The sequence below is a fragment of the Danio rerio genome, chromosome 18 (genome assembly GCF_049306965.1).
Source record: "Danio rerio strain Tuebingen ecotype United States chromosome 18, GRCz12tu, whole genome shotgun sequence".
Classification (NCBI taxonomy): domain Eukaryota; kingdom Metazoa; phylum Chordata; class Actinopteri; order Cypriniformes; family Danionidae; genus Danio; species Danio rerio.
Window position 1 is genome coordinate 16,077,418 of NC_133193.1, and position 19,111 is coordinate 16,096,528.

A 19,111-nucleotide genomic window follows, 5' to 3' on the forward strand; every position below is an offset into this window, starting at 1 on the left:
TCGTCCTGATTTTGCCAAGTGCTAGTTGTCCTGAGACCAACATAATTTATGATGACCCAGGGACAACATCTCTATCAGCCAATCAAACGTTATTACGTCATCATTATGAGCCTCCTGCAGAGTCAGCCAAAAACGCAAATTCAAAAAAGAAAACACACACACACCCACGCACATGCAACTGCCATTTTCACCAGTGAAGAGGACAGGTGAATAGGACAAGTGAAAAGGTGAGATGGCCGCCTAGGTCGCCTCTATAGACGTGCGGGCCCTGTCACCTTCAACCATATCTGTTTGTTTAACAGCCTATGGTCAATAAAGGGGTATTTATATTTGCACTACGCTTTATGTAAGCATGTCAATTCAGCTAAATTTATTGCTGTTTGAATATAGATGTGTAGTGAATTTGCAGTAATCTCTCAGACTAATAAACTCAGACAAGTTTTGAAACTCCCACTTAAATATCTGTGATTGTGTACAAGAAAAGAATAAACATTCAAATTAAATTGTTAAAATAAAGGAGAAGCAGATCGGTTTGACTATACAAGGAAAATACCTTCACACTGCCGGTGCTAAATCATTTGCTATTGGTACGCAGAGGGGTGAGGTTGTAGGTGGGAGAGGCAACTGTACGAGGACTGGGCCGCCTGTCAGTGCTCTAAGGCGGTGGAGGGGCCGGCAGCATCACCCGCAGCTCATTGAGAAGAGTAGGGAAGGTACAGTATGGATAAATGACAGTAAAAATCTCCAGTAACACACAAAAGAATTGCTAGATTTGTCGTTAGTCACTTTTTTGAAAATTTGTCGCTAGGGGGGGACAAATTCGCTACTTTGGCAACACTGGACACTTTTCCTGGTGACATGGAGCCGATCCGCAAATCACAAGACACATTATGTTAGCTGACCAACCAGAGCCTCTTGGGGGCGGGCTTTAGGAGCAGCTAGAAAATATGACAGTCGTTTTCATGTTAGCCGAGTAGCTGTATATAATAACTGTACGACATGAAAAAACTTTTTTTTTTTTTTTTTTTTTTTTTACAAATAAAGCATGAGCACACATTGCTCTGCGTCTTATAAACACAACCAAGCCTTAAAAATACACTCTGGCCCACCCCTTTAAAAAACAAAGTAATCTCCCTTTAATAAAGTAAACTCTTCCTTTAATTATGATAATAGGCTATAATGGAGTTGACCATTAAACACTGGAACACACGTCTGGAATCTGCTCCACTGTAAAGCAGATGAGAGCTGGCAGTGACGCTGAATGAGAGGTGGCCAAACATGATCATGACAGTCAACGAGAAAGGCCAGACAAGCAGACAGATGTCCGATCAGTGATTTTCAAAACACCGTATTTCAACTCGCTCAACGTGTGAATAAAGAGGACAGGAAGTGGCAGTTTGGCAGCTCCAACCAGGAGTGTCACACTGAATCGTGTCCCCTGCCATCTCGGGACGGCCCAGGAGGTCGAGTGAAGCGCTCGGCTCATGCCTTTCTGGGACGTCGCATCTAAACGCCACCTATGCATGCGGCTGAGACGTGCTGAGTGGGACGATGGACAGAGACGAGACCATTACCACATTTCCAATGAGCCCTGACAGAACATGAGCGGATGCCTTGTCAGATCATTCTGAATACACGACGTCAGAAGTCATGCCACCATGTCAGACAACTGTGGCCATGGTGGAGAGCTGGCATGCTACGATGTTCAGCTTCTCTTTTGAAATCTTGACAGATTTCCAGTCAAAACGAGGTCATCTCAAGTGAAACAAGACAACAAAACATTTGAGATTAGGAATGTGCTTTTCTTTTGTATTTGTATATTTATGTTAGTATTGAGTGATCTTGAGTAATATTTAAAGATATGCAAATTGTGTAGGTAATAGGGTATATGCGCAGCTAGTGTTTCTTCCCATACAAACTTCCGGTGATCAATTAATGTGCCTTTTCTCAATTTTATACATTTTTTTATCGTGTTGATGTTGTAATGTGATTAAAATGCAATCAGTCACATAGACTTCAGGATTTATTTCGTTGTTCAACAACCGTACATCAAGATGAAAAGCCATTTACACGCATGTGCCTGTCAGGATCAGCAGACGTGCACAGAAACTCCATTGAAAATACTGGCGTAAAACAAATGTTCATATTTTAAAGAGATGGCAAGGAAAAAAATATTGAATGCAGTGCTTCTTGTACATTCTGAGACCCACTTTATATGGTATATCCATCAGGCAGTGAAGATCACTGATTTTTAAAGTAAACAGACCTTAAACGTGCATACAGATCACCGAAAAACTTTTGACTCAGAATTCAGAAAAATTAAAAGTCTTTCTACATATTTCTGCATCTACCCTATTTACATGTTTAAAAGGTAAATGATTCATTAGGCCTATTGTTGTGTGATCAATGACATTTAGATCCAACAGTAAGGGGGTGAAGGATAGTGACTAAATAAATTAACAAGTGAGTTTATATACTTCTAGCCCATGTAAAATAGGTTTTGCTGACCAAATACAATTTGTGCAATTTAATAGATTTAAAGTGTAAACATTTTAGTAGCCTGTTATAGCAGGGGTTCCCAAACTTTTCAGCCCGTGACCCCCAAAATAATGCCAGTGACTCGTGCCTTTATAAACACAAACATATTGACAACACAAAAAAAGTGCAACAGTCTAACCATAGGCTATAACTTATATAGTCATTTGTAAATTTGTTAAATTTAATATTAATCTCCCTAATGAGACTGGTGGGCACATTTTTCTCAAGTGATATATCAAACTGTATGGGGAGACTTAACAAATAGTAAATAATAATTTTTTTTATTCTGTAAAAGTCTTATTTGTTTTATTTTGGCTAGAATAAATGCAGTTTTAAATTTTTAAAAGCCATTTTAAGGTCAACATTATTAGCCCCTTCAAGCTATATCCTTTTTTCGATATTCTACAGAACAAACCATCTTTATACAATAACTTGCCTAATTACCCTAACCTGCCTAGTTAATCTAATTAACCAAGTTAAGCCTTTAAATGTCACTTTAAGCTGTATAGAAGTGTCTTGAAACTTATCTAGTCAAATAGTATTTACTGTCATCATGGCAAAGATAAAATAAATCAGTTATTAGAAATAAGTTATTAAAACTATTGTGTTTAGAAATGTGTTGAAAAACCTTGTTCTCTGGTAAACAGAAATTGAGGAAAAAACTAAACAGGGCGGCAAATAATTCAGGGGGCTAATAATTCTGACTTCAACTGTACATCCAAGCCTAATATCGGATAGCCACAAAGTGATACATTTTTTATAAATTGTTAAAATATTGCTGTCTGTGATGTAGCAAGTCCAGAGACACCATGTTGTGTTTCACCATAATTGTATATAAAATTCACTTTAACGTGTGATATGACAAAAAGTGGTCATAAAGGAATATTTTCTCAATTCAAATGAGTAGCGGCTTGGACCTGGAAACAGTATTTCATAAGTCACGACTAAACAATGCTTAAAAACATTTAAATATATGTAAAAAAAACAACAACATTATAACATTATGAAAGTTAAAAAGCTGTTTTACACTTTAGCTTGTAATTTTTCAGTAGTTCTGTCAGGTAGCACATCCAAGAGTTACACTGTCAACGAAAAAAAATAGTTTCAAAATTTTGTCAAGAGAGGCAGTGACTTCAAAAAATACATTCGAAGTCAGAATTATAAGCCTCCCTGTTATTTTTTTCCCCAATTTTTGTTTAACGGAGAGATTTTTTTTCAACATGTCTAAACATAATAGTTTTAATAATATTTCTAATAACTTTGCTATGACAGTAAATAACATTCTATACAGCTTAAAGTGACATTTAAAGGCTTAACTAGGTTAATTAGGTTAACAAGGCAGGTTAGGGTAATTAGGCAAGTTATTGTACAACAATGGTTTTTCTGTAGACTAGCGAAAAAAATATAAAGGGGCTAATCAGTTTGAACTTAAAATGGTTTTAAAAAAATTCAAAACTGCTTTTATTCCAGCCAAAATAAAACAAATAAGAAAGAAGAAAAAATATTATCAGACATACTGTGAAAATTTCCTTTGACAAATTTACTTTGTTAAACATAAATTTTGAAATATAGCAAAAATATATAAATAAATAAAAGGGGGGCTAATAATTTTGACTTTATATTTAAAAATCAAACTGACCAATACTAAAACTTGTTCTAAGTGATACATCCATCTCAGTTCTCCTGAGGGTTTTTTAGTACGCTCAAGGGTGCAAAAGTGAAAAATACGCTCTTATTTATACACCAACAGATCTTGTTTTAGACCTCCCTTTTCTTGCAAATATAGCTAGATCAGCCACCGTGTTCCTCTCAAGCGTTTCACTTGCTCAGCACTTCTCTCCCAAGTCAGAAATGTTGCTTAAGGTATCACTTAAGGTGTTGGAAAACAGGATCAAACGGATTGATACACAGCTTTTGACATGCTATTTGAGCATGTAGCTCACTATAATTGGTCGTGTCATCATGCATTAAATTAACAATGTATGGTGTAATGCCCTGAAACGAGTGTCTTTTGCAAATCTGTCAGATATCATGCCAAAATGCTCTTGACAGCTGTCTGGGGAAATGCTAGTGAATAGCGATTCAGCTGCTCAAAATATTCCCTGTCCAGCTGTTAAATATTTTGGATTAACTTTTTTTGAGTTGGTTTATTGGACAGAAAGTAGGGATGCAATGGATTTGGGTGCAATGCACCATAGTTCTTCATGCGGCTCACTTTTACATCTCACAGCCATCAATGACTGAAGCAATATCGCATTTAAATAATATTTAAAGCACTTGAGAATAAATGTCACCCAACTTGATTTAAACCTACTGTACTTCACTAGTATGCCAATTTTCCTATTCCTTAAGAAAAGGAAAATGACCTCAACCCGTACCCTTGTGCTGAGAATAATTCAGCCAGTGTGGACTCTGTGGGCAGCTGCCTTGATTCTGTCCCATGAGTGCTCTGGAGCTGTCATAAACTGTCACGTCAACTCAAGTTTGCTCACAATATGAACTGACACTCAAGTAGCGGGTGAACATGATTTCCAAGAGGCCATGATGAGATGAAGATTGTGCTTGCTCAATGATCAGTTCATTCATTTTCTTTCAGCTTAGTTCCTAATTTATAAGGGGTCACCACAACGGAATGAACCAACAACTACTACTGCATATGTTTTAAGCAGGGGATGGCCTTTTAGAGGGCGAAGCATTGGCACAGTAGGTAGTGCTGTCGCCTTACAGCAAGAAGGTCGCTGGTTCGATCCTCGGCTCAGTTGGTGTTTCTGTGTGGAGTTTGTATGTTCTCCCTGAGTTGGCGTGGGTTTCCTCCGGGTGCTCCGGTTTCCCCCACAGTCCAAAGACATGCGGTACAGGTGAATTGGGTAGGCTAAATTGTCAGTAGTGTATAAGTGTGTGTGTGAATGTGTGTGTGGAGGTTTCCCAGAGATGGGTTGCGGCTGGAAGGGCATCCGCTGCGTAAAAATGTGCTGGATAAGTTGGCAGTTCATTCTGCTGTGGTGACCCTGGATTAATAAAGGGACTAAGATGACAAGAAAATGAATGAATGATGCCCTTTTAGCCGTAACCCAGAACTGGAAAACACCCATACACTCATTTACTCAATTCATCTACAGCACCTATAAGTCTTTGGACTGTCAGGGAAAATGGAGCACCCGGAGGAAACCCATACAGAAGAACATGCAAACTCCCCACAGAAATGCCAACTGGCCCAGCTGGGACTTAAACCAGTGACCTTCTTGCTGTGAGGCGATTGTGCTTACTACTGAGCCACCCCAATGATCAATTCATTTCAGGTTAAACATGACAAATATTCTGAGGACCCCACCAGATATCGATATATTTGAGATCATATATCACTTTTTTTCCCAGGTACTAGCACACATGCTATAGTTATGCTAACATCTAACATCAGACAAGATGTCAGACAAGATATAAGGATGACGTTTGTACAGCATTTCACATCAACATTTCTTTTTTTACGATTGGCACATGTGTCAGAATTCCTGTTCAAACTTGTCTGATCAGGTTGAAGCTTATTGCACTGTCAAACGTAACTCTCTTCTCATTAGTCTGGCCCCCTTCCCATCAGTGCATGCGCTCAAATTAGATTGACATCCAAACTGTTCAGATATACAAAGCAATTTAGATGATATTCATTAGAGCGATGACATAGGCTGATGTGACTCTGACAGGGAGCACTTCTCTCTCTTTCTCTCTCTTATTTTATTAGCACTGAGGCGTGACTACCCCCACTGAATTCACTGTACCAAAAGAACAAAACAAAAAGACAACAATATCAATAGTTCTGTCTGGCAACACCGGATGGGAACCATGATTAGAAGCAGTGTGTAAATCTGACTATATGTTTGGGCATGGATAAAAAAAAAGGATCTGCTTCAAAGAGAAAGTAATTGTGACACAATTATTAGATTTAATGCCTTGATGGCTGATCAGACTCAAGTATGGACTCTAGGGAACAAAATGTTTCCCTTGGATGACTATTCAAAGATTTGGGTTTAGGTATTAAAATACACATATCAACTCTTAAATGACACCACGAGCAAAACATTAAGCGGTGACTAAAAATATTAATAGTATGATGGGCTGTTAAGTATTTGAGAAATAGACAAGCAGACATATGTTTTGTTTTTGTTTTTTTTACTTTTTTTTCGTATAAAAAACAGAATTGTACATATATAAGATGGCATGCCTCATTCAATGTATTAACATTCAACAAAATGGTGTCATTAAAACATGTCTTGTTAAAATAGTCTGGCTAACAAATCAGAAAAAAAAATGAACAGGTGATACAAATGTTAGGAGAAAAGGGGATCTGTAAAAATGCAAGCCAAGGCAATTTATATCAACAGCACAAAGATTAAATACTTTTACTTTATACACAGTTCTTTAGTTATACATCTATAAATAAATCAGATTCCTTATGCATGAACAAATAAAGTATTGTCATATGCAAAATGAAAGGAAATGCACATTTTAGAAAATGTGAACAAGTTTATCTGTACAAATGTACATTCTTTTCTTGTAAGAACAAACCCCCTGTAAAAAGGAAATCACTGGGAATGTTCATAAGTTTATGAACATGAATGTTCAAGAATGTTTATAGGTTTAAGACTTATTTACATATCGATTTCTTATATGGAAGCTGGCAGCAGTCAGCTTAATAACTTTAAATTTAGTTTTTTTTATGTTACATTACCATGACAACACCAATAATCACAAGGCCAATTGTGCCAGTTTTGTTAATGCAACAGCATGTAAGTATACGCTTTTTCTATACTGTGTGTGTGTGGTTTTTATGTTACAGTGCTGGCACTGGTAGCAGTTGCTCCTGACATCCTCTAGCTGGCGATACAGCAGGAAGCGCAGGTTTTATGGGAGTGCTTTTAGAATGCTTCGGAATCTTCCGGTTGATATCCTTGGACGTAATTTTAGCCAAGTCTTTCATTTTAAAACCAAGGTGAGACTCAAGGTGACAGATGTATGTAGAACGAGCTTGAAACTGTGTTGCACATTCACTACAGTAGAAAACTGGGTGTCCTGAGTCAACATTCTTTATGAACTTTGTTCTGCCTGTTCGTCTCAGCTGATATTTCACATTGGCAAGCCAGTGGCTGATGGTTGTCATAGACAGACCAGTTATGTGTGATATGACCATCCTTTCCTGGGAGCTCAAGTCTGATATCACATACTTTCCATCAGCTGTCTGCCTGAGGCAGGACGTGAACTGAGCCTGCAAAATCAGCAAGTGCTGGGGTTTCCAGTGCGACTGCCTACCTTTACGTTTGTGCACTATGGACGTATCCTCTGCCTCTTCTGAAGTACGAGAACCCTCAATTTCTGACTGCTCTGGCCTACATAGAAGTGTTGGTGGCTTCGAAACTCTAGAGTCTGAGAGATTGCGTAACATGTCGGAGATGTCAGAGAGAGCATTTTCATGCAAAGGACTTACTGGTGTGAAGATTTTGGGACTATTTGATTCACTCACAGATGCACCAGATATAGAGGAGCTCAAAGCTTTGCCTGGGACAGAGGCAGTTGTAAGGTACTGTTCATTTTTACCTTTGGACAAGTCTATCGGCTGGTCTCTGCAAATTTCATGGCAGTTGGAATGTAACTGGCTAAGTTTCGTTGAGTGTCCAGATGGACCGGCAAGAGCGGCCCTTTCCGCCATGCTGTTGCTCATCCTGAGAAGCATACTCATAGGGTCCTGGACAGGCCTTACCGGTTTGGCAGCTTTACCGAGATGAAGGTTCATAACAGACTGAAGGGCACTTAGAGGGCTGACAGAGGGTTGTTTTGGCTCAGGCTGGGCAGAGAGTAAACTAGAATCATCATACAGATTTGAAGTGGAGGTTGGGTCTTGTTTGTGCTTCCGAGTTTCTTTTTCCTCTGTTTTACCTTCAGTGATCTTGCTCATTGATGTAACAGTGCTCTCAGGACTTGGAGATTTTAGCATCAGTGATTTCCCTTTCAAATTTAGCAGCTGTGGATGTGGGGATCCCTGCCCATTTAGATCTTTCAATTTTCTGTCTACTTCAGCATCTTTTTCTGTTACATTCATCTCAAGTTCATCCACCTCACTGACTTGAACTGTGGTTGATGAAGAACTTGGTTGAGTACTTGGAGGAATCAAATTACTCTTGTCTAAGGACTGGACTTCCTGACTACTGGATGATTGTTTTAAGGAAGAAATATAGCCTGGGTTGTGCAGAGCAGGCTTTAAATGGTTTCGTAACTGATAAGCTGCATGAATGCTCTGGTAACCACCCCAGCTCGGGGCACCCTTCTGTGCTTTGTTAATGGCTGATGTTACTGTATTCTCCAGTGATTTAAGAATATCAAAATCCATTTTAGGACTCTCCTTTAGATCATCTTCGGTTAAGTAATCCGTTTTTGCTGATGGACCCAATTTCTGCCTAACATCATTTACATTTGCAGACTCCTTGGACTCACTGCTTTTCTGAGAGGTAATTTCTTGTGTCTTGTTCTTGTGGTCTCCAGTTGCAATGGATGAGTAGGATGATGACTCCAAAATTCTTGTGGCTGCAAGAGGGGAAGAACATGTTGTCTCTGACAGAGACTTCTCAGACTTACTTTTGGGATGAGGAGTTTTGTCTGTCTTTTGCAATGATTGGGTGACTTTTAAAAAGTGACCAGTCAACATCATGTGAGCACTCAGCTGCTGCAAAGAGTCATGTGAAATCCCACACTCCAAACATTTCAAATTCTGAGACTTGAAGTGTACACCACGGCTTGTTGTCTTTTGATCCAAGTCATCTTTGATATTTTGTTCAGAGTACATCTGAAGAATATCCCTGGTGTGCCCTTCATTGGGACTTCTTGTCTGCTCTGTAGTGTGCAAAGATTTTGCAACATCCAGCTCCACTGGAACCCTCTTCCTGAATGAGGACACGACTTTAGCAGCAATTGCCGTTCTTGGCTCTCTCAGAGGAACCTTCTGGTAATGCTTAGTTTTTATCATGTGCACGCTGAGGTCTTGCAAGGATTCAAAAGAGTGTCCGCAGTACATACATCGAAGGACTTTCTGGGCATCTTCCTTCCCCTCCATCTCCAAAAGAGAACGCTTGCGTGGCTTGGACCAAGACTTGCCACTCTTACTAGCACTTTCGAGGTTGTCATCACGGTAGTGGTCGGTTTCATTCATGTGAACTGTGAGATCAAGAAGCGTGTCATAAGCTGCACTGCAGCTTTTGCAGTGGAACTTGCTTGCACCAGTAAAGATGGAACCATAGAGTTTAGTGCTTTGTCGGTAGAGCTGCACAGTTGAGAAAATACTTGGTTCAAGTGCTATAGGTGGTTTTTGAGAGACCTGTTGGAGTGTCTTTGCAATAGCAGACTGATGCCAGTCATAGCAGGTGCGTCCAGGACTGCTGTTGCTGCTACTGCTTCCACTGCTACTGGCCGGTTGTTCATCTGCATAAGACTGAGGGGAATTCAAGCTCAAAAAGGACCAATAGGGATTATTGAGAAAGCTTTTGTAAATAGCCTTCATCTGTTCAAGGCTGTCAGTAATGCATACAGAATTTTCAGAACTGTCTTTTATAAAGTCTTTTGTGGCCTCCTCATTTTTGATTGTGGTACTCTCTGCATCTGATGTGGGTTCACTTGATTCACTTATGTGAGATTCACTGTCAACATCATGACCTGATAGCTCAGAAGCAGAGCAATCTTGTTCATCCATTGGGTTTTTGAAGTCTTCTCCCAAATCATTTTCACCCTGTGGATTTTCCTTGGTCACCGGGCAAACACTTTCAGTGCCTTCAGTCTGTACCACTGTCTCCTTACCATTCTCTGAATCATAAGCTATAAAGAAAAAAGAGAGAAAAAAAGTTAAATAAGTAGTGCTGGAAACTGCTTTTAAGCAACTGCTAAACATATAATCAGGCTATTTACAAGAGATTGCATCTGCTACCATTCACCTCACCTCTCCACATGTCCACATTTTGACACACCTGTACACATATGAAGAGACAAACAGATAGTGGAAAAAGGTGGACAGATAGATTGAGAGGTTAAGGGGACTGACATAAGATGGCGGCGCATAAGCCACCTGCCACTTTGAATCCCACCTGACGACTGTTCATCTTGGACAGGTGACGTGTTGGGAGAAAGGTGTCTGCTCGAGCACCTCCAGATGACAGATCCAAGGGGACGCGGTCGCCCTTCTCTCTGCCAGCTGCCCTCACACCCTCAAAAGAGCCCATCCACCACCGTCCTCCGGGACTGACGATCCCGTCTCCTGACAGCCTGTCCCCTGCTAGTTTGACACTGTCACTCTGACTCCGTAAGTGGAACAAATGCCCCCTTGAAAGCCATACCAACCCCCCTGTCTCAGTTCCACTCTATTCACTCTTGTTTGTGTGTGCACTTGTGATTATGTTGCTCATGTCAAAAAGAAAACACTTGACATGTCAGATGTTTGGAAATACAGCAGGCCTTGAATTACAAGCTAACATGGTGTGCCGCTGCACGTGTGATTCAAGTGTATTGTGGCACGCTAACGGCCTCTCTTCCGTTCTCTCTCTTACAAGATCCACCACAGTCTTGACAAGAGTGTTAAAGCACAAATAGCTCTCATTTCAAATGATAATACACAATCTCACAAGCCTGCGCTTCTCTCATTTAGCCTCTCACTGGCTGTCAGCCAGGCGGCCTGCAGGATGGGGGCTCTAAAGGATAACTGGCAGGTGCAGGCCAGTCTTATCCCCTCTGTAGATTTGGATTGTCACTAGGTATCCATTACTTGCCAATCTCCTCTGATCGTGCCCGACAGCCTTGATCAAAAGATGTCATTTGAACGGCCTGATTTGGCATGAACTCCAAAGCAGCTCGAAAAGAGGGTGAACCAGGTGTAACTACAATGACATGATCATTTTCCTGCCCTCTCATATCCCTGAGACAATTATGGTGACACACTGAGGGTCCCCAGTGGCAAATTGCTTTTTTCTTGTACAAATGCCGAACACTACAAGAGTGTAACTTTTTAAAGGGTATTTTAAGCCAGGCAAAATGTAAAAGTGGCAACCCTAAGGTGAATCAGAAAATGTCAACTTTAACCCAAGTTTTTTCCATGCATAAAGATGTTTTAAAGTCTGCTCTCATAAAAATTTCAGGGAATATAAATCATCCTAAGAAACCATAAACAGACAAATGTGTGTATCGAAACCCAACCTAACAAAATCTTAACCTTGAATGATTTATAATCCGTCTCAGGAGGCACCTACCATAAACAATTATTCTCAAAAGGCTTGATTGACAGCCTGGATGATTTATTAAGCTAATAAAGTGTGATGTGTGCAATGAGCTCTAGCAAAAACAAAAAAACAAGAGACTTTAGTGGCACTTAATTTATATAACTGTTACATCTGTCATCATGTGACCAGTCTTTAACTCACTCCAACTTAGAAAGAAACAGCATGATTGGCATTTAAATAATCCTATACTATACATATTAACAATTGTTTAATGTGCATGAATAACTGATTTAATCTAAGTCTGTACAGAGTGCATCTACTCACAGCTGCTTTTTACGTTTCTAATACCAAATTATTATTACATTAAAAGGAAATTAAAGTTGGCTCATCTTTATGTCACTGTATTTAATTTTATACTTGTTAGGTAACTCTCCAACAATACCCAATAGGTTGATAATGATGCTTGCTAAACTGTCCATAAATACTGTAGCTTTTCATCCTCAAAGCTCACATGACTCACTCATAACCTCACAGTGAGATACAGATTGAGGCTAACTGTGAGAATTGTTCTTGCTTGAGGCCATGCTAATGTGCAACACATGACACTTTGATCAAAATAAAGCAGCATTCAGGCAACATGTCGAGATGCCCCATGCCAAAACTAATGTTTTTTTGCTTCAAAAGAAGCAAAGAACAGTGCGATTTTTTCAAGTCAATCAAAGTGGGGAGCCAAATTAACAAAGAAAAGCTCAGTGGGTGTACAACATTATCCTGGGTCTTAACCTTTCTGGTTGTGTTTCTCTTTCTGCAGGAGAAAGTTAAAACTGACCATTTACAGTAAATTCACGAAGGCAAACAGTCTCTGCTGACTGGAATTCCACCGACCACAAACGTCCTTTCAAGGGAGATATCTCTCTAATTATCACTCTGTGTGCCTTTGATTCCTTTTCCCCCTTGACAACAGTGTGTCTGATGTGCCTCAGCTGCCAAGAGTGATTGGCAACAATTCTATGTGTATCTAAGCCAGCAGCTGCTGAGATGATGGCCCAGCATCAAAGAACTCAGTGAGATGGATGGCACTCATAATTCTACTCTGCAGGGACAGGGTGGGGGATGTTGGGGGCAAAAACCAACATCAAAAAAAAAAAAAAAAAAAAAAAACAGACTGTCACCCACCCCCAACCTTTCAAGCAAGGCTTTGTCCCAGAGTTACTCTCCTTTAATAAGCTTCCGATAACTAGGAATTGAGTTCACAGAGACACAGGAAGGGTTTCTTGGGAATGCAATACCAAACTCCCAATCTTATCCGGCAATGACCACCCGGTGGACAGCTGGTGTCTCATAACAAACACAGAGAAAAAGCAAAGCTATCCATCATAGAGAGGACATCTAAGACCCTGTGCTCTGTCTATGCCTCTCTAACTCTCAGGTTACAGGCTTACATAGCCGTCCAAATAATATTCACTGTGATAAATGGTCCTCTAAGCCGCCTACCTCTCATTAATCTCTTTCTTTAAAGGAGCATCCATCATGGAGCAGGGCTAGAGCTGTGGGAGAGAACGCTAGAGTTCATTTACAGGCCAGCTGAGCTTGAGTGATGCGTGTCATTTTAAGCTTGGACGGGAATGCGCAGACGTGAACACGTATAAAATGTCCACCTATGCAAATACCCACTCAAAATACGGATGCGTGCACAAACATGCATTCTTGACAAGCAAAGTCCATGATTGACGGAATGATTGATTCATTTAAAATGTGGTTTGGTAGGTGAATTGCAAGACTTTCCCTCTTTTCGCTAAAGTAGAAATTATCATGCATTAAGCTAAATTAGAACTCATTTGTCGTTTCACTTGCTCAACGTGTAATATATCTCAATCTGTCATCGGCTCAGGTCTCTACCCAAACAGGGCTTTCAATGACTTAATGACTTAACAGCTTAACTCAGCAGTGTGACAATTTATTGAATTTTCTTGCCTGTGTCACTTTCTTTTAGACTTTTTAGACAAACCCTTTACAGCACCACCACTGCTCAGGTTTTAAACATTTGACCTGCATCTCTGACTTCTTAACTTTCTCCCCTGCCTTTTCAGGCTAATTCTCAACAATATTTCTCCTTTTCTTCCCTCCCTCTGCGTCTCGGAAAGCCTGCGTGATAGATGACATGTGTCAGGATGCCAGAAGTAAAGGGTGGCAGCGTGATTAACGGCTCTGTTGAAAGGGTAATTGACGGTTTGGCATTGTGCTGATCTTCTCCACCAGGGTTTGGTTTCTGGACCCCTGAGGACCAGACTGACTCATTTTTCTAAAATGGACCGCAAGCTAAAAGCCACCTCCCATGAGAAAAGAGATGGATTCTTGTCTTCTTAACAGAAGATTGATGTCTTCATTGTCAACGCAGCAAAGTAACATTCATATAAGTTTACAACCACAATAGATTGCATGGTTCAAGAGTTTGGATGGCAGGTCAGAAGTGGCATTCATTTTTTTGTGCCTCATTTAACTTAAATTAAAAGAATATTCATACTTATATAAATGTGAATAAATGTAGTAAAAGAATAAAGCCACAGTGGCTCAGCAGCTAGCACTGTCACCTCACAGCAACAAGGTTCTAGTCCCAGCTGGGTCAGTTGGCATTTCTGTATGGAGTTTGCATGTTCTCCCTGTGTTAGCATGAGTTTCCACCGGCTGCTCCGGTTTTCCAATAGTTGGCAGAATAAGGGACTAAGCCGAAGGAAAATGAATGAACAAATATCAAAAAGTGGACCTTTCGGACTCTGTCAAGGTCACCAAGGTGTCATTTACACTTATGCATTTATGTTTAAAAATGCCTCAGTTTGGTGACGGTTACGCCTAGTGCTTGATTTGTAAATTAAGGTCCCGGAACAGTTTGGGGTAACGGATCCGGCACGTTACCACAAAAGGGACAGGTATCGCAAGTGAAGGGGGTTGGGGAGTCGAGGAAGAAAGTGAAGAGCAAGGAGGGGGGTGTGCCTATTATAAGGGGGATCTGTAAAATGAGTTTCTCGGCTTGTTCCGGTACAAATTAAGCCCTGGTTACACCTGCCATTCATGTCCATTATGCAAACAGCAGACTTCAATGGTGGCAAAAATATGAGCACACCTGTAAGCGTGAATTGTCACAATTGTCACATGGGTTTTTGGCTGTATAGTGTGGACGAATATTGTTTTTATCAGAAGCGCACTCAAAAACACTATTCTGCATGACAAATGGTGTGCCCAACTGAGCCTGGTTTCTCTCGAGGTTTCTCCACTGTCGCCACTGGCTTGCTTGGTTTTGGGACTCTGCGCATCGATGGATTTGACACAATCTACATTGTAAAAGCGCTATAGAAATAAAGATGAAAAATAAATAAATAAATGTGTAAACGACACCTAAGTCTCTTTAACGACAAAAACTCAAAAATGACCAATTAACAATTCACTACATTTGTAAACCAAAGAAATTATAAAAAAAAAATTGTTTTTCATTTTTATAATTTTTTCAAGAACATGCAACAAAAAATATGCTCATATGTTAACACAAAATAAAAGTTTTAGTAGTAGTCCTGTTAAAACCACAGGAAACCATCATGAGTACACAGAACACATACTGTACACTTTACCCATTTTGAACTACATTTTTCATTTTATTTATTACGCACACACTTTATCGACAAACACCAAAGTTTGGCTTGACGATTAACTTTTTTAAATGTAAAAATGCTGTAAAGTGCACATGAAATAATAAAAGAACTGTCCATCACAAAGCATCCCTAGCAGTTATCAACAAATTAAACTTATGAACACACCATCTGAGTGCATGTGTGAAATGTGTCTGCAGGAATGTGTGTGATTACTTTAATCTTCTGTCTCAGCCGTTGTGTAAATCAATGAGGTTCTAGCAGTTCTGAAACTGTTGGCAGTGATCACAGGCATGCCTGGCTGGAGAGGTATGTTGACACTGGTTGGGATTAGGGAATGGCGGGCCTCTATGGTTTCCTGGCCTTTCATCGCTGCCACCATCGAGCTCGGCTTCTGCGTCACATCCACGCATGACTGATGGCAGCTTGTCCGGCTGACCTGCCTCGCACCTTAGATCTGACAGCAACTGATTTTACCCTCAGAAAGAGGGAGAAGGCAGGGCCTGGAGTCGCGCCCAAAAAGAGCCTGAGAACCGAGAAAATTTTTGGCCAGGGTGGCCCGTGGGATTTGCGGAGGCGTGTCCGATTAACTCACATTATCAACCCACACACAGACAGAGAGAGATCTAACTTACCGAGTTGAAGGAAAGTACAACTCTCAAAATAGATTTGATGTCTAATCTGTCGTTCCAAATATGGCTCAAAGCCTCACAGACAGATGAAAACATCCATTTCAGACGGACTGTAGGTGGTTCCACATGTTCATCTCCTTATTACGGTTCAGAATCGTCTAGATTCCAGACAGGCACCAAAAGGCTCATTTGTCACATAAAGGTGCTAAATTGGGTTATGGCGATAGGAAAGGCCAGCAGGAGTGGCTAATATCAACTTGATTACATCAAGGGAGCCCAAACCTAATATGACTTGGTGACAGACGCACAGCTTGTCATCTCCAATCATTACACCTGTCAGGAATCCATCAAGTTTACAGCTAATTAGGCATGCTCAAATTAAGCAAAGTTTCTTTTTACGGAGCCGTGCAAACCTTTAGGGCACGAAAAGAGAGATTGCTCTGACTTCACCTAAGATTGGCTATTGAGCTTTACCTCCTTAACAGACAACAACAATGCATCAGAATCAATAATTTAGTCACCATTAAGCTTAAAGTAAAAAGTCCCACTTTCAGTGTGAGAAACGGCTACGTATGCCAGCACGCCACTGAATGCGTTCATACCTGTAAACCATAAACTCACGCTTATAAACCTCACGGTCACCACTTTGCACAGCTTCCACGAGTGAAGTTTGGTGGAGCATACTGATGAAATAAAAGCCCAGGCAAGCTTATGGGAAAAAGAAGGAGAGCACTCACATGGCCTTGCTCTGATTGACCATTAAAGCCTTTGATGGATGAGGCTGTCACAAGGATAACAATTAAATCCAACATGAGACAAAGCTGTTCTGACAGGCCAGTCTAACAGAGCAAGCCATACCCCTCCATTAAACTCCACATCATCTCTGCCTCAAACACACACACGCACAAACAGTGAAGGCTATATAATAATGGCTTTGTATCTCTGTTTCAAAGAGAGCTCTGCTATAAATATAAAAAATGCCCCAGAACTCCTCCTCTTTCAAATAACAAGATAGGATCTTTTCTATTAAGGAGGCAGATAATGTTTTAGGTAACACGAAGGGGATTTTAACTGTTCCCAATATTTAAAAAAAGAAAGTTAAAAAAACAGGTCTGAAACTGTTATATGGAGTTTATATGTGATTCAATGATAATGAGGCTGTCTAAGGTTAAAACCGTGCTCGAAAATGTAATATTTGTAAACTGATTTGACAAATGTCTATTCCTTTTTTTAAAATAAAACATAAAATAGAGTGCCCACAATTTATGTAATAGTTTTTTAGGGAGTAAATGTTTTCTAAGGTAAGAAATGTTAAACTTAAATGTTACAATTTTCTATGATAAATTTTATACTTTAAAGTATGTTAACATTTTAGAATGTTAAACGTTAGACCGTTTAAACTAAAGTGTTTTCATAAAAATAGACAGTTTGGGGGTTTAGTTTTCTTGTCACATGACAGCAAAATGGCTTCCTGATTATGATTTCAGTTTTGAAAATATTAAAATGTAAAAAATAAATAAATTATGTATTCTAAACAAACTGCAACGATAGGAAACCAATTTGTGCAGAACAACACAGAGCTAATGCTTCCATTTTAAGTGTTTTTATTGGGTTTTGTACATAACTTGGTACTAAAGAGTACACAAAGAGTCTTATCTCAACTTTTAATATCAACAATAACATTTTTGCATCTCTGAAATATATTAAGATATTTGCAAATGTCACCAACCTTAATTTATATATTTACATAGATGTGACATGTAAAAACAAGTTTTGATTTACATGGTTTTTGTTTAAAATACAGCTACTAATACTTGAAATATATGATTTTGTTTTAATGAAACATAAAAAAGTCCCCAATGTATTTAATCGTTTTAAAGGAGTAAATGTTTTGCAAGGTAAAATATATTAAAATGTTACAATTTTATATGGTAAATATGACATGTTAAAGTATGTAAAAAATGTATTGTATTAACGTTAGGCTGTTTAAACTGAAGTGTTTTCATAAAAATAGAGAGTTTGGGAATTTCGTTTTCTTGTCACATGACAACAAAATGGCTTCCTGAATTTTAGTTATGATGTTACTTTTGAAAATATTAATATGCTTTTAAAAATCTTTTTTAAATAATGTATAACAATCATGACAAAGTAGCCTACTTTATGCTAACATGTTTCTTTCTCTTTTCATTTATTTGTGCTTACAATATTTATTCTGACCAAGCTCTATGAAAAAAATCAAAATTAATAAAACTATATAAAACAAACTACAACATTCTGCAGTTTTCACGTCATATATTTGATTAACTTCTGACATGAAAGTAAATAAAACATCCAAAAACATAACAAAAAGTATGATTCAAATCAACATAATTAAAATATGTGAACATTGTGTGCATAAAAAAAAAAATCAAAAACAGCTATTGTACAGATAAGCACAGAATGGTTTAAAATAAAAACCACAACTGGACAGATGAGCATCTACATGAAACCAGTTCATATAAACTTACCTGCAGCTCGTTTCGGCGCCTGCTGTTTTCTCCTCGGCATATTTACGCGCAGATTGTGTCTGTAAATACGCAACCTGAAAAGATTTTCTACTAAACAGGCTCCCAATTAACCGTGTCACCATTAAACAACACTACAGCGCGGTCACAAAAGCTACGACACTTGGCGTTATGAGGCATAGGAGAAAGCCCAGGTGCTCCGTCTGTTAGTCTTTGTTTAAAGCCCGTCCGCTAGAGTGATGAGGGGAAACTGCACGGCAGGACAGGAACGCCTCGCCGCGCTACGAGTTTGTCACGTCACTCAAAAGTCCGCGGCAAATGATTCCTCTTCCCTCAAAACGCAGAAAGGGGGCGTTCACGCGTTTGGAAACGTTCAAAATAGTTACATAGAACACAAGAGCTCGGATTCGAACGCTGGAGTTACGAATTCGTTAGAAGTTAATAGAAGTTACGCGCCGTTTTATCTCGATATAACGCTTATGGCGTGAAGCCGTGACGCAGCGACCGGAGACATCATTCATGTGTGCCCTGACAAACAGTTAAATAACAGCAGA

At 39.5% G+C, this 19,111-nt stretch overlaps 2 protein-coding genes across 2 annotated transcripts in view; one reads left to right on the forward strand and one right to left on the reverse strand.

Moving 5' to 3' along the window:
* The window catches only part of uri1 (URI1 prefoldin like chaperone), a 68,718-nt gene that overhangs the window by 30,703 nt on the left and 18,904 nt on the right, over positions 1 to 19,111 (forward strand). The window lies entirely within an intron of this gene.
* tshz3a (teashirt zinc finger homeobox 3a) lies at positions 6,686 to 18,798 on the reverse strand. Its single transcript, XM_681752.10, has 2 exons — positions 18,561 to 18,798; positions 6,686 to 10,389 (listed from the first exon to the last, which is right to left on the reverse strand). Exons 1-2 carry the CDS (start codon positions 18,598 to 18,600, stop codon positions 7,364 to 7,366), a joined length of 3,066 nt encoding a protein of 1,021 aa, XP_686844.3. The 5' UTR covers positions 18,601 to 18,798; the 3' UTR covers positions 6,686 to 7,363.